The sequence below is a fragment of the Pteropus vampyrus genome, unplaced genomic scaffold, assembly GCF_000151845.1.
Source record: "Pteropus vampyrus isolate Shadow unplaced genomic scaffold, Pvam_2.0 Scaffold1, whole genome shotgun sequence".
NCBI classification, from domain to species: Eukaryota; Metazoa; Chordata; class Mammalia; order Chiroptera; family Pteropodidae; genus Pteropus; species Pteropus vampyrus.
In genome coordinates, this window is record NW_011888782.1 from 40,983,625 (window position 1) to 40,999,653 (window position 16,029).

The 16,029-nt window shown below is 34.6% G+C and overlaps 1 protein-coding gene across 2 annotated transcripts; it reads right to left on the bottom strand.

The window, feature by feature from the left end:
• Positions 1 to 344: 344 nt before the first annotated feature.
• Positions 345 to 15,380, bottom strand: PCNP (PEST proteolytic signal containing nuclear protein). 2 transcript variants are annotated; one of them, XM_023527415.1, is made up of 6 exons: positions 15,202 to 15,380; positions 9,843 to 10,020; positions 9,605 to 9,767; positions 6,520 to 6,594; positions 3,055 to 3,110; positions 345 to 2,151 (listed from the first exon to the last, which is right to left on the bottom strand). In XM_023527415.1, exons 2-6 carry the CDS (start codon positions 9,896 to 9,898, stop codon positions 2,025 to 2,027), a joined length of 477 nt encoding a protein of 158 aa, XP_023383183.1. In that variant the 5' UTR covers positions 9,899 to 10,020; positions 15,202 to 15,380; the 3' UTR covers positions 345 to 2,024. The 2 variants fall into 2 exon arrangements, with proteins under 2 accessions (XP_023383183.1, XP_011385383.1); XM_011387081.2 differs by lacking the exon at positions 9,843 to 10,020 and having other exon boundaries at positions 9,605 to 9,819.
• Positions 15,381 to 16,029: the final 649 nt, after the last annotated feature.

Sequence of the window (16,029 nt, forward strand, 5' to 3'; positions counted from 1 at the left end):
GGACAGCATTATAAACATCAAGAAACTATACAGAACTAGTGAATGGCAGACACTAATAAGAGAATACCTTCTAACATCTAAGGAGTTTCAAAGATATGCCTTGGCAGAATTTTCTACAGCACAGGACAGATACTTTGGCAGTGGAGGAGGCAGATGATGCTATAGTAGTACTAAGTGCTAAGTTAGGTAAACTTCAATAATTTTAAATCTCCCATTACTCTGGCCAACAAACTGGGCAAAAGCAACAATCATAACATTTGTCTCTTCTGTTTAAAAAAAACAAAAACAAAATACAAAAACCAAAAAAGCCCCAGCAACGAGTGGAATAGAAAATAAGAACACTATTGAGTTTGACAAATTTATTGGTATTTTAGTAAAGACATTCATCTCAGTCGTTTCTCTCTCCCATCTTGACCTTAGGTTAATATTTCATTTAAGTCAAGAAAAGAATATGTAGGAGAGGAATGTTATTTTAACATAAACAGTAAAATGGACAAAAATGAAAAGTTCGCCTACATTAAAGCAAGTTAAATTCATGTATCTTGATATAATTAAATCATGTAAGAACTAATAGTTCAATATACATTTCCATTGTTTTACTTGGGGCTTACTCTAAACTTAAATGCAAGTGAACAAAGTGTTAGGAGTATATACAGGATTCTTCTCTGGAGTTATTATTACCTATTAAAAGAGCTTAGCAAGTAGTTACCACCATTAAGACAGTCTGGAGCTGCCTGCAAACATAACATTGTAGGAGTTTTCAAGGAAATCATACTGCATTTTTATCTATGACTGCGCCTTTAAAGATGTGTTTAACTGTCACATTAAAAAAGAATCCATTTACAATACAAAAGTACAAAAAAAAAAAAACCCCTACAACACACAGCTCTAACAAAGTATATGTGTTCAAAGATTCCATAAAATGTTTAAAGATGCATTTTTCTTTCTATTTTCAGTACCTAAAATGTGCTTTTGAGAGGCCGTTGGTTACTATGTATACACTTAAACCATATTATTGTACTAAATAAGAATTCCTGTAGTAAGTTCAAATCAAATTGGATTTCACAAGTTAGTAACTTAAATGTCTGGACAAAGTTACAGAAAGTGCATCTTTCTCATTTCCCATCTTCATACAATGTTGCTTTTTTGGTGTTTGTTACCTTTTAAAAAATAAAAACAGCCAAATATTTAAGTATTATGTACATTTAAAATTTTTGGTGGTGGTTTGTATTTTAAAAGAAACAGCTTCCTTATGACTTGCTTCAAGATTTGGTGGAAATGCTTACAGGAACTAGCTAATAACAAAAACCAAGAGAAGCACATTCAAAATACTGATTTACTTTGGTAGCATATGGTTGTTCTTTGAAGACTAATGAAGGTAGACAAGACCCATTAAAGTGAAGTGGGCTATTTCAAATACTCAACAGTTTACATAAAATTTAAAAAAAATTTTTTTTAAAAAGAGCTAAGCATCTGTATCACTGATAGCAATGCGACATCTAGTTTATGACTTAAAACAAAACAAATGCCCATTAGGAAAAAAAACAATATTTTATCTAATTTACTTTTTGTCAATAGTCCAGTAACATTTTCCTCCCAATATAATACTCCCTTTCTCTATAAGGCTGTTCCTGGGAGCCAGAAAGTTTAGGTTAATAAGGGAGTTAAGTTAGTTAACTGCTAACAGTTTAAACAGACAATAACTTTTTGCTTCCCTCTTAATGTGCTAATAGTTGTGTCTAAAAAAATATGCAATTCTTAAAAAGGTACCATTTCTGATTTTTTTTTATTATCTGTAACCTTTGGAAACTAATCACATGAAACTACAAAATTAGCAAATGTCTTGAAATCTGTATATAAAACATAAATTACCTCTAATTTCAAACTCTCATTTATTAGTGTACCACTCAATCTTAAAAAAAAAAAAAGGTGGCTCCAAAGATAGTCTTATACCATTCTTTAAAAAGGAAACTGTTCCTTTTAACTTTACACCCACCCTGCACTCCAATTTCAAAGCACATCATTTAATTGTCTTGGTCATGGACATTTCCAAGATGAGACTTTATATTCCGCTCCCACAGCTTCTGGTTATCAGAAAACCCATGTTTTCCTTTGTTGAAGGAGTTTGGTCCTGCTGATGTTGGTGTATCCCTGTGTTAAAAGAAATTTATTTAAAATGTTATATAAAGCCTTTGGGCCATGTTTTTAACTCATTCAAAATACAGGCTGAACATCAGAAGCTCCTACAGAGCTTTTTAAAAATACACTTTCCATAGACCCAGTCCTAAAATTTCAGATTCGGTAGGCCTGAGGAAGGGCCAAATAAATATGTAGTTTTAATAAACATTTAAGGTGATTCTGATACATAGCTAAGGGAGGCAACCGTTATGGTTTTTAAACCTGCTGCTTGCGTACCATTAATAAGGTCATGAAATCAATTTGTTGGCTTGCCATTAGCATTTATAAAATGTGAAACAGAAGAAAAACATTCAGATGTATCACACACAGAAAGGTTCAGATCATTTTATAAACTATTTCGATGTTTAGATAGATGTATACTAGGTGTTCAGACTGGGTTCCAATGTCAGATGTATTTCTTGGTTTCCAGTATGAAAGGAAGGCACTGGATCCAACAGTCCCACTGGGACTGTTCCCATTTGAATCATAAACCAAAATTCTGAAGACTGATGCTTGTTTATGGACTTAGCACTTAGTTCTTTGGGAGCTTATACATTTGGTAGAAATGGACATAATATGGGTTGATTTGAAGCTGAACTTTCTTACTAGCCTCTAAGTTATTCATTTATGCATATAAAGATAGGAAACTGAACATATAACTTGAAATTAAGATTATTTCCATGATACCAGAAACAGTGAAGAAAAATTAAAATGTCTTATTTTGGTATTTGGCATCTAAGTTATCAAGGAGAAAAGGACATTTCTGACCAAGATTAGGATTGAGATCATAAAGAGATGAAAGCCATTTCTTTGTATATCAGAAAAAAATTTAAATTCACCATCATTTTCTACAATATTCATGCAAAATTATAATACCTTCCAATATTCTTCATTCTCATCTTTGCTTCTGGAGGCATTTCCTCTGGTTCGCTCTAGAGGAAAAAGAAGTAAACGGAGATGACTGCATATAGGTTTTTTTAATTCATTTATTTACAAATATGCTAAAATTTATATCTAAGTCTTTTAGCATTTTCAATACTGTAAATTTTGGTAAAAGGGGGAAATTATCTTAACTACACTTTAAAAAGAAAAGCACATCTTTTAGTATACTGATTTAACATTAAAAAATGTGGTAAAAACTTGATATTCTAGAACTAAAACCATTTGTTTATTATGTACTACATATTGTGCCAAATGCTTTAATACGCATGACTTTTAAAATCCTGACAATCCCACAAGGTGGGTATGATTATCATGAGTTAAACAAGGTTAACTTGTCCTGGATTACGAAACTAATAAATAGCAAAACAGTCAAATGCCAAAGACTCTTAACCACTTTACTATATTGTTCTTTCTCAAAATGTCTGCTTTACTATAAAGACACCTTGAAGTTCATGCCTTACTACTTTTCCTTATAACTACTAAAAAGATATATTACATGTCAAGTTCCTTTTAGATGTTTTTATGCATAAATGTTGCTGCCGAGCTACATATCCCTTTTAAAAAGGGTGTCCTTAAGATCCACCTTAAAGGGATTTCTACTGGTCAAATCTGGAACAATTTGAGCATTATAGCCTACTGAATAAAGAATCCACGAGCCCACACTTATATAAAGGAAAGCTCTCCTTTACAATGAGACAATAAACATTGAAGAGATGAAACAAATTTGAAAAATAATCATTTGGCAAACATAATAATTGATTCTGGCAAGAATCACCAATGGATGTTAACTCTCATGACTAAATGTTTAAGAAATTATGTATTTCCGCATATGCTCAAATAGCCCCAAAAAGATAAATTTTAATTAGAAAAGGCAAAATAGTAATTTGACAGTAGAGAAATCTAGCAGACATCACTTTAAACAAATGATCAAAGTTAACGTTGCTAGTAATGAGACATAATGACAACCTGTGCTCCCTGATATGATGCACTGAGAACTTGACATCATTTCTGTGGTATTCCTGTCAAAAGGAATGGGAATCTAATCATGAGGAAACATCAGAAAAATTCCAACTGAGGGACATTATATAAAATAACTGGCCTGAACTCTTTGAAAATGTTAATACCATGAAATCAGAGAGGAATTGTCCAAACTAAAGAAGACTAAAGAGATACAACTGAAAAAAAAATTTTAATTTCAAAATTAATTAAATGATGCATTTGTCCAATATATTTTAGGCTCAGATATACATCCAAGGTTACTTAACCATGTTCTACAAAAGAAGAGCCAGATGAAGATTTTAGATGCATTTTTTTATCTAAGAGACAAGTTTATCCTTTACTATCATTATCTTATAGCAGAAATAGTATTGCTGAACCAGTCCAAAATTTCTTTAGAAAATAGTTAGGGAAGACAGAAAAGGATGATGCAAAGAACAGAGGATTAGAAAACACAAGATGTAAATTCTAGTTCAACATTTGTGTGCATTAGCACATACTTATGCATACATTACTTAATTTCTCCATTTTCAAAATAGAAATAACTGTATCACACAATTCACAGGGATATATGGAGAGTAAAATAAAGTTATGTGAAAAGATATCCAAATTGTAAGGCATTCAAATAAGCTATTACTGTTATGTAGGTGCTTACAATTTCCAGCCTCTACTTTTACATATGCTGTTCCCTTCTTCCTATATTGCCCTTTCCTCATAAAATCCGTATATACTAAAGTTGTACCTAATCTCTTAAGAATTTAGAAATGGCAGAAAACATTAAATATTAAAGTTAGTGCTTTTCAAACTTTTTTGGAGGGAGGCAAGGCAATGAAATACTTTTTTCCTCAACAAAATCTTGTGTTCCCAAATATCAAACAGATAAGAGAATCACTATAAATGAAACAAGGGCAGGAGACTAGAGCCCTGCTTGTTAGGCATCACCTAATAGCACAGTAGCTCCTGACACATTTCCACAGAACCCCAGAACTCTGAAAAACAATTAAATATCTATGCTCTAAATTGAGCCTGAATTTTACAGTTAAAAAACTTAAGGCTCCAAAAAGGTAAAGTGACTTATTTATTCAGAGGCTTTCTACCAGTTAATAACTGGACAAACAGGACAAGAATCCAGGTCTTCCCAACTGCCAGTCCAATGGTCTTTCCATGCTGCTTCAGAAAGTTACCCAGTCTCTCTCCTTCCCCTGAATTTCCACATTACTTCATCTCTTCAGGTACTTCCGACTTTTATTTTGTACTGTTTTATGTGTTAAGTCTCTGCTCTACTATGCTGAGTTTCTAGAGGAACGTATCTAATTTATCTCCGTAATCTCACTGTGCCTAGCACATAGAAAGCACTCAAAATATGTAGAATGAGTAAACATCCAAGGAGGATGCAGTGATAATCATATAATTCTTTACCTACTTATCTGGGCTCCAATCATCCCACTTTTATCCTTGCCTAAACGCCTCTACAAAAATCTCCAATCCAGTCAAATCCAGCTGCTTAGTATCTACCATTTGTGATTTGAAAGCAATGTCTTAGCTTACAAAAATATTCCATGGTTTCTCAAAATCCTGCCTAATATTTTAGCACCCAACTCATATTTCTTCTCTTATATAGTCTTCCCAATCACTCTTGCCCCAGTGTTTGTGCACCTCTGAACATATATTTCTTATTTATATTCCCTTGAGGAGCAATTACTCATCATGTACCCTGTAATGCTTAATTGTTACAAATGGGGCCACATCTTAATGGGGGTTAGGTTTTAAAGTCAAAGCCTAAGGAAAAAAAATCAGTGAAAATTATACTTAAAATTCCAAATGTCATTCATAAGCCTGGTAAGAGAGGGACACTTTGAAGGGCATGAGGGAACTAGGACTGCCTAAGTGAACAGCAGATAAGCATCTCATGCTTATCCTGGAATATATGCTTACTGAGTAAAACTTCTAGCAGAATCACTTATATTATTTGTTACTGTTATTCCTCATGGGGATAAATAGAGAAAGCATTATTGCTGCCTTTTAAAAGTTGAATGCATGCATAATGTCTCATCACTGAAGACTTCAACTATAGAATTTATTCAAGGCAGCAGTACTGAATTTTTTTGAGGGGGTACTACATACTTCCTAGTACAAATAGATATTATTATTCATAATCAGCAATTGTTGGTTTGATTTTTAAGTTCCTTGTCCCCAGAGTCAATAATTTTTTAAATAACCCTACTACCAAATAAAATAAATAGAAACATCCAGATTTGGCAGATGTCATACACACAAAAAAAGTGATCACAGTTGCAAAGGAAATTCACTAAGTACCATTAATACAACCTATAATTTGCTGGTAACATCTTCCTTAAAAAACTAGTTATTAAAGGAAAATAACAAAACTAGGTGTCAACTTACATCTTCATCTTCATTAAAAGCTGCTGCTACTGAAAGGGTTTTTGGAGCAAGAGTTGGAACAGTTTCTTTAGGCTTCTGAAGAAGAAACATATTAAAGAGTATCACACAATGTTTACACAAACTTGTTAAATGATAAAAATAATTTATCTTCAAAGATTCAACTTTATGTTTTCTTAGAAATAATCTTAAGGAACTCAGATAGGTTTTATTTTACTTCATTGTCCATCTATTTTCCTCCTGTAAAAGATTTTCTAGTTATGACCTATAATTTAGCATTATTTAGCTAAGGGGTATCTGGTTCAGGCAAGAGAAAATGATTAGTAATACTTTCCCACAGTAAAAAATAAATATAGTGTGCCCTGGGAACATAAAAAACATCCATCTTTCTACTAGCTAATTTTGTGCCCTCTGGCCTGTGAATGTGCTTCTCTCTAAAGTTTTTGACGTTAATTGTCGTCACTATCTCCAATCCTCTAGCCACCCATTCAGTCTTCAATCCACTGCAATCTGGCTCCCTCCCTTACCATCCATTTCCCATGATTCGTCGCTCACTCAGAATCAGGTGACCCCGATACTGTAGGGTTAATAATGACTAGTACGCTGCATTTGACTCTATCAGCTCCTTTTTGAAAACACCTGTACCTTGGCTTCTGTGACACTGCTTTTTATTGGCTATTCTCCTAATTCTCTGACTTTTTCTTTTCTCTCTCCCCTCCCTCTTTTTTTCCCTTAAATAACAGATACTCAAGGTTCTGTTGTTAGTTACCTTTCGTTTTCTATACTTTCCTGGTAGACTGCATTCATTCCCAAAGTTTTAAATAGTTGTAACTACCAAATCCTATCTCCAAATAGGATGTCATCTGCCCACTGGACAACAAACAGCTCCATTTAGAGCTCTTGTGGCTCAGGTACTTTAGTTTCATAGTGTTCATAAATACCAAGCCAGAAAATTTTCCTCAACTTGCACATCCTACTGTTAAAGTCCTGCTGATTAGATTTCTATTTAATAAACTTAAATTTCCCTGCCTTCGCATCACACTACCACACTATCAGCGCCTAAGGTCATTTAGCATTACTTGCCTGAACTGTTAGAAGCACCATCTCCCCCATCTTCTGTTTTTTTCCCCTCTAATTCTTGGTACTGAGTGATCTATATGGAGTGATGTTTCTAAAATGCAAATCTGTTTAAGGGTCAAGACTCATATTGCTCCATAGCCCTGCTAGAACCTAAAGAATAAAGCCAAACTATATTATAGAAATAAGCCCTCTATGATTTAGTCCAAAGGTCTCATTTTGGGGGCTTTCTATCCTACATTTTCCTTCCGCTTCCAAACTACGAACATTTTCCTGAATATACCATGTGGGTTCATACCTAAACTGCCTTTGCAAGAAATTCCTTTTATCCAAGATGCCTTTTTGCCCCCTGCCTATACTTAAGGCCAACTCCAATATCACCTCATCAGAGAAATCTTCTCTGACCTGCTGAAACAAAATTAACCATCCCTTCTTCTAAAACAAACAAATACTTTTTGTAAACAACGTTTGCTTTTGAAGGAATAAAAAATGTTAATTTGGAGATTACGCATAGTGACTCTAGAAACATCCTTTAATCTTTTAAAGTCATGTATTTGATAATTACATACAACAAAGACACAAGTATTTGCTGGTTCATCAACTATCTTTTCACATCATATAAAGAAAAGCAATGATTTAAACTATATGTTATGTCCTACATCTCAACTCCTAGGAAGACTGTTTATACTAGTTTATTTTATGAAAACAGATCTTTGTTTTCCAAAGATTAAAAATTTTACTGAGTAGGTACCTTTTCAAATATAACTTTCCCATCTAATATGATCAGCAATAACTAAATCATGTCAATGAGTTAAAAAAAGTAGGGATTTGGATATCTGATATCGGGGGTGTTGAACCACAATAAAATTTACTATCAGGGGAACATGTGTATCAGAAGTATACATGAGAATACATGTTTAATGACTATCAAAAAAGGTATATATTTATGCAGTTAGGTCTATTAAACTTTTAAAAAACCCAACTTAAACAAACAAAAAAATCAGTTCAAATAGGGAGACTAGTCATAAGTAATGAAGTTACAAGCTAAATGTCTTTTGTTCAGATTGAATTTTAAAAAACAAAGGAAGAAAGAAAGACAAAAGGCAAACAAAGCAGCATAGGATGGGAGTGGGGGTTCTGAGGATGGCAGTTCTTTTAAAACTCTAGTAGTAACCTGATCCATATTTTTAAGATCTCTGAATAAACATCTAGTGCAGAAAAAAGCTGTATGCATTTGCCAACTGAGCATTAATTTTCACAGACTAGACATGAATAAACAACTCAAAATAATTATAAGACTTTTCCTCCTTATACAAGAATGTATTTTCTAAAGCCAATAGTGATACACTATAATTAACTTAAAGAAGAGATCCATTTGGTTGAACCGTATAAAATTGTCACTTTTATAAGTCAGAAATTGTCTAATTTCTAAATCTCATGTGTTTCAATCTAGCATTTCAAATACTTTCCAGACACTCCATTAGTTCATTAGTACTAATTCAAAGTTTACATATTAAAATAAGGGATCAAAGTTCATCTGTAACTACTGTCACAGGATATCAATATCCACTTGTAGCTCCAAAGTAAGATAACCAGGAGCTCTGACCAGGTAATACCTTACGAGTAGTTTAAGAAAAATAACTGATTTCTAGAGATATTATTTTTAATATTACTAGATTGAAAAGTTAAGAAATATAAGCTGAAATTCTTTCTGAAAATATTTTTCAAGAGGTTTTGCTCAACTTAGTAAAAATTCTAAGCTACTTATAATCATATGATGTTTATAACTGTTGTTCCCCTCTCATATTCCAAACATTTCTTTAAAATAACTTTATGAGTTATAATTCATCCAGACCTTTCTTGAACATATAGTAACTCCTTAAATACTTACATGTAAGTCCATGCATCCATGTACCTTCTTACATTTAATTTACCTAACCAAGTTAAAGCAGGTTTCCAAAACAAATTCTTAAAACCCATTACAAACATCATATATAAAATAACAACTCACACTTGATCCAAGTTTGATGGATATGGCTGAGGCTTTCTTTGTCGTCTGACTACCTATGGCAAATCCAAACTTGGAGATCTTTGTTGGTTTTGTTGGGAAGTCAGCAGCTTCTTCTTCAGCTGATCGCTTCTCAGCGCTGCGACTGGAACTTTCCCCTCCATTACTGGAAGAAACAGTCTTAGTTTTCACAGGTTTTTCTGCTTCTTCTTCAGGTCCTGGTGAAGTCGAAACAACTTACCAAGATGAGCTATTTTTACTGAGCAGATTGATGGGAGCAGCAACCTCAAAAAGCATCGTTATAAGGAAGATACCTCTGTAGTTGTCACCTACTGACCCAACAGTCTCTTCCACTGTTTGTTAGAGTATACAGCAGGAACTGAGATTGTGTGGCAGTAGAAGAGGCTCCCATGAATTAACTAGCATAAAATACAGAGCAATTTAAAATTATAAACATAGAGTTCACAAAAAGTAAAAGCCCTTCAACTAAAAACTGTTATATAAACTGTACAATAATCTAGTGAGATTTTGCTTTTTAGAAATTAAGGTCTATAAATTATTCTAAACAAACGAGTTTGTGAGCAATTAGTCACATCACAGAATACATTTGACTAGTAATTATAATAATCTTCAATAATATACTACTAGTTACACAAAGTACCTAGTTTTGAACAGCCCATTATTACCTTAACTATAATGTTAATAACGCCTGGAGTACTTTTCTTGAGTGATGTCTTCCTCGTGTACATCTCATACAATCTTTATTTGTAAAAGAACTTCAAGGAAGACTTCAAAGTTACTGCCTTTTGAGTAATTTAATTCTACTCTGAAAACTTGGTTATCGCCTGTTTTAAGCTACCCTTAAGAGCCTTTAACAATTCTACTTATGTCTATATATTATTTTTTTCTCATGAAAGAAACACAAGCTAATTACAATTTCAACCAGTAGAAGGCATAAATATAAATATATATATATATATATAATGTTGGAAATGCAAGATGTTTCAGTAATTTTCTTCATGTTTGTATTCATGATGAAATTAGTTCACATCTTGAATATCTTAGATCTGTTACACAAGAAAGCTATCTAAGAACATATCGAGAGGTAAGAAAGACAGAAAGCTGACTTTTATTAAAAATTTTATTTTCTTTCCCCAGTTGACCAATTCACCAAATAAAATATATTCTGCTACGGTGAATAAGTAGTTTGTTGATGGAGATTTTTATGAAGATGACCTAAGGGATGGCTCTAATGATAGTTAAGAAAACAGGACAAAAAGCTAGAATGGGGGGTAAGGGGAAATTAAACATAGACTGACAAGTAAGGGGTCAAAAAACCAGAGGCTATAGATCTTGATCTACATAGTTTTGGAATTACAAGGTTTCTAGTTAATAAGCACTTTGAACAGAACATTTGATTTTGTTTAGAGAAATAAAAGGAATTTTTTATTCCCTTTGGACAAGGGGTGAAAGCTGTAATGACAATGTAGGGAAGGAATTAAGCAGGACTAGGTTTTGGGAATTTCCCCAGGAGGTGCCATTCACTTATTTAGATGTGAAATTACAAAAGCACCTGAAGAATTAAAGATTGCTATTCAATAGTTAAAAAATCAGAACTCAATTTAGAGTTTCCTTAAAAAAAGTATTATTCATTTTTTTTCAAAGTCTAAGTTTATAACTAAAATAATTTATGCTAAATTTTATTCTGCTTCTATGTATACTTTTAATAATGTATGAAATATACAGTAAAACCCAAACAATGATAACTTCTGTGTGACTGATACACAGCTAAAATTGAAAACTCTGATGTATTGGAACATATAAAAACTCAGAAAAACATCAAAACGAACAGGATAAAGAATATTTAGTCTTGATGGTAGTGTAACTGCTCTTTGAACTGTGACCCAAGGGCCATAATTAGTCAAGCTTTCCAGTTCTTTTAAAACCTATCTTTACCTAATTCTAGATCTCCTTTTACCCAGAAACAAAAAATTTAGAAAAATAAAAGCATAAATATGAAAAGTGAAAACATAATTCTTACTATAATATTAACACAGCAAATGTGACAATGAGCTGAACTAGTATGTGCTAACACATGAAACACAATAATATCTGTCCAATCAATCACATGATGCTGTAGGGAAAATTCCTATAGAGACTGCTCTAGAAAAAGGTAGCATGAAAAGGTGAGCTGGGAAAACTACTCTACCATTAATTATCAACTGGCAGCAACTCAATTTTATTCACATCTGTGTTCTTGTCATCTGAAGAGGCAAACTATTAAGAACACCCACATCTCAGGTGCACACTGAAGATTAAACACTATGTCAATGACACTATGTCGATGAGGTCATTTCTACACACGACTGACTCCAGATCCAGCAATTTATTTCTGGATATAGTAAATCACTAGCCTTGCTCACTCTCAAAAAGTGGTCTTTTTTTTTTTGTAAGCAACTGTAAATACTCGATAGCTTTAGAAAATATCTACAAGTAAATGAAAAGGGGTGGGGAAGGAGTGAAGGAAGGTGGATGTACTTTTAGTATTCATTACTTAGCGTGGGTTGCGCTGTTATTTTCTCTTTTATTAATCCTCTCCTAACAATTATGCAGTAACATACACAAAACATTTAGGAAATAAAGCAAATGAAATAATCAATTAAGATGGGAAAATATGACAGCCAAATCTATATTATCAGTATAATTATAATTTCTAAAATTTTATAAATAGCTCATTAGAATATGAAATTTTGACCTAATTAAGCTTTGAAATATGCCATTAAATACCACTATCATTCTTAAGTCCATTAAGTGCTTTCCTTTAAACACAACATGTACTACTTTAGTATTTGGGGCTTTTAATAAAAACTGCTATTTTCAATTATTTAATAAAATGTTTTGTATTTTGGGATTGTGGAAAACAAAATTTTGGAAGCTCATAGATTAGTAAGGTAAAAATTTTTAGCAATGTGACTTAAATTTTAATGGATTAAAAAAAATGTGGCCGCTTTAAAAATAAGAAAATCGCAAATCGATTTATAACAAAACATGGATAGTTATAGCAACTGCTAGATTCTTTATCAAGGAATATTTTAATTAAAGGGATTTAATCTAGTTTATATTCATTTCGAGCAAACAAACTGTGTAGGTTAATTAAGGTGAAATCAAATTACACTTGGTACAAACACTTTCCTTCCCCCATTGAACAGCTGGATAGAGGACCTTGGACCACAAAGGTACCTTACTTTGAAAAAATTTACTTAATAAGAAAGTTCAAGGGTATCCTTCATGATTCATTTGCACACCAGTAATTTTTTCATCTTCAAGAAAAAAGGGAGGGACACACAGCTACCTCCCTAATAGGACTCTCATGCAGCTTAAATGAGAACATATGCAAGACCTTCCTAGTGTCTGCCATAAAAAACATCAATTTCATTAAAACGAGCCTTAAGAGCACTTCAGGTCTTGCTTCCTGACAACTGCTGTCAGTTTTGGCTCAAATAAACTTATAAAAAATTCTTTACAAAAAATAATAAAGTAGATCTTAGATAACCTAAAATACCCTGAAATGACCATGATTATATGAATAGCTGTTCTCTAAAATTTCTATTTCAAGGAGCTACAAAAATTTAGCCAAATAGAAAAAAAAAAATGGACCTAAGGCCTCACTCTTAGCATTCTCTCTTCTCTTTAAGATGAGAACAGGTGGTTTGAATACATAGCTTCTCTTACTGACATAAATTCATGTTAACCATGGAAGCACTCTCATAAAAAATACACTTTCAACTTACTGGATTGTTCAACAGGAATTAAAAATCAGAATATTCTCTAGGTAAGCCTTTAAGAGAAACTTCATAATGTCTACCTGCCACAAAATTATCAATTTAGCAAGATCTATTTGTAGTTAAAATGTTTTAACTATATGATTCCTTTGTACAATTTCATTAAAAATATCTGACATTCAAAAATGGTTTATATGCAACAGCACTATTTTCTTGTAAAGGGAGGCACACCCAAGGCAAATCATGTAAGTTATTAAAGAACGTTACTTATTCTCAGTCACCAACAAGGAGACCAGAATAATTTTTAATATCAGCAAATATAATTTTATACCACCCCCACACAAAAATATGCTGAAATAGAAACATCAAAATTCATACTACAGAGCTAATTATCCCTGACTGAAAGGGTAGTGAATTAATTATACAGTGGAATTATGCTTACATTAAAGGTACATTTTACACATCTCCAGCACTCTTGGTCAAAACACTTTAAAATTCAGTCTAAATTTAAAATAGTCTGAAAGCCAGATAAGATTTTGTTTTCCTCAAACTACTTTTTAATATAATTTTATTCGTTAATTTCCAAAAAAAAACAAAAAACAAAAACCAATAACTTTTGAAGGGAAAAAAAAATCCCTAATGAGGCAGTACTAGATGGTTTTAAATTGTTTTACTAGCAAAAAAAGGGGGCGAATGGGGAGAGAGTTTTCGCTCAATAGCATTGTACATGTTTTTTAATTAGGAAATTCTGGGTCCAAAGGAACTAATTTAACATTACATTTTTCTCAATTTTTGTTCCCAAGATAACTCATCATGTTAATAGTTTCCAATAGCTGCCTTCACATGCTATTAATATTCTGTATTTTCTCGTACTAAATACTTTTAGGGATAAGAACTTGAAAGAGTTAGAATGGAGAATAGTATTTAAAACGTTCTAAAGATATTATGATCAGCTCGCACGTGTTAAATTACTTGCCTTGTTACGACAAAGGGGAGCTGGAGAAATTACATGCTTCTTTCCCTTAATGTACAAAACCCAAATTTACAGGCGTGGAGAGAACAGAATAAAGATAGCTGTAACCTGAGTACATCGTAACAAAACACAGGAAGAGTCACACTAGCCTGTTTAGCCAACTAAATATTTGGCATGCAGCGAGCTGGCAACAGCCTAACTCAGAAAAGACAGACACTTCAAAGAAAGGCAACCAAGCCCTAACACTAGACTTCACAGTTTAACGAGCCGGCAGGCCAAGTATTCCTCTTTTCCTGCAACCCCTCCACCCATCCCGCTACATGGTCAATATTCGGCTTGAAAATATAAAAGCCAGGGTTATTCACCTCCTCAGCGAAAAGAAAGCAGCAAACTAACCCCTAGGTGTAAGTGAGAGGCCGGCACCGTCGGAAACTCGGCCTGCGGCCAGTTCCAGAGGCCACTGCTGGGTGACCCAGTGTGTGCGCGTGTTTTGTGTTACGTGCATCTCCAGTGTGGCGGCAGCGGCTCCTGCATCGCCGCCCCTGATCCTATCCCGAGATCGATCCCCCTTTCTGGTGCCCATCTCCCTTCTCCTCAGAACTAGGGCGTCCGCTGGGGCCAGGAGGTGACGAACAGTGGCCGACTATCCCTCAGCAAAGAGGCGAGGTGAGCCGGGATCACAGCGGGCCGCACCGGGCGTGCCCGGGGCTTGTCTGGGCCCAGCACCTGGCCGGATGAGCGCCAGATTCGCCCATTCTCGCCCCACTCTACGCCCCCCACCCCCGGGAGCTCATAGAAAGGCTCAGAGCATCCCACTCAGCCCGCGACGCTGGGGTTGTGTTCACCTCCGGCGGCTCCAACTCGCTGCGGCTTCTCAGGCTTTTCCTCTCCCGCCTTCCCGTCCGCCATTTTCCCCGCCGCGGCCTCCCTACAGCCACGCCAAGGACGTCACGGCCCCGCCCAGCAACCATTGAGCTGTGGAGCCCGCCTGCGAGGCGGCAGCCTAGAGCGGCCTTAGAGAATGAAAAGAGGCCTTTTCGAAAACGGAAGTGGGTGTGACATCATCGACTAGCCACTTCTGAAGGAAAGTTAGGGAGGTTTGGGCGGTCTCTATGAGGTCTGGTTAGGGACTTTTACTGCAGGTTGGTTAGGTTTTCATGGTCTAGTGGCGGATCCAGAGAAATGAGGGGACGTGGGAGCAGCATCCTGGAAATGGTGGAAATCGTGTAAGATTTTGCAGACTGGATGGAGTGTGGTTGCAGCTTAAACTGAGGTTCCTGGTCTTGGCGGATCGCGTGTGCCAATCAAAGGAAAAAATGTAGGGCCGTATTTTTTCCTACTTAAGAGAGAAGTTAGCGTTTATTGACTGTCCTCTTGTGTCAGACGCTTTCATTTAATCCCCACAATAGTCCAACGCGGAATTAGACTTTAACGGAGTTGAGGCCAAAGAATACTGTGTACAAGGTCACGTAGCCAAGTGGTAAAACTACTTTTTCTAAAGGCTGCAATTTCTGTATCAAGTTGAGAAGTTATTTTTGTTAAGTGAAGACTTCGATAATCTCTGCCTTACTTAGAAATCTAGTGGATCTTAAGGGTTTGCAGAATGAAGATCAAGAATTATATTGAGGCTAACTTCAGCTTCATCTCTTTTTTTCTATACTACCTCTTGCCAT

Coding starts and splice junctions, on each gene's coding strand:
- PCNP (XM_011387081.2), bottom strand. CDS start 15,265: ATGGCGGACGGGAAGGCGGGAGAGGAAAAGCCTGAGAAGCCGCAGCGA. Junction 9,820..15,201: donor GCGAGTTGGAGCCGCCGGAG/GTGAACACAACC, acceptor CGACTTCACCAG/GACCTGAAGAAGAAGCAGAA. Junction 3,111..6,519: donor CTTTTAATGAAGATGAAGAT/GTAAGTTGACAC, acceptor TTTTTCCTCTAG/AGCGAACCAGAGGAAATGCC.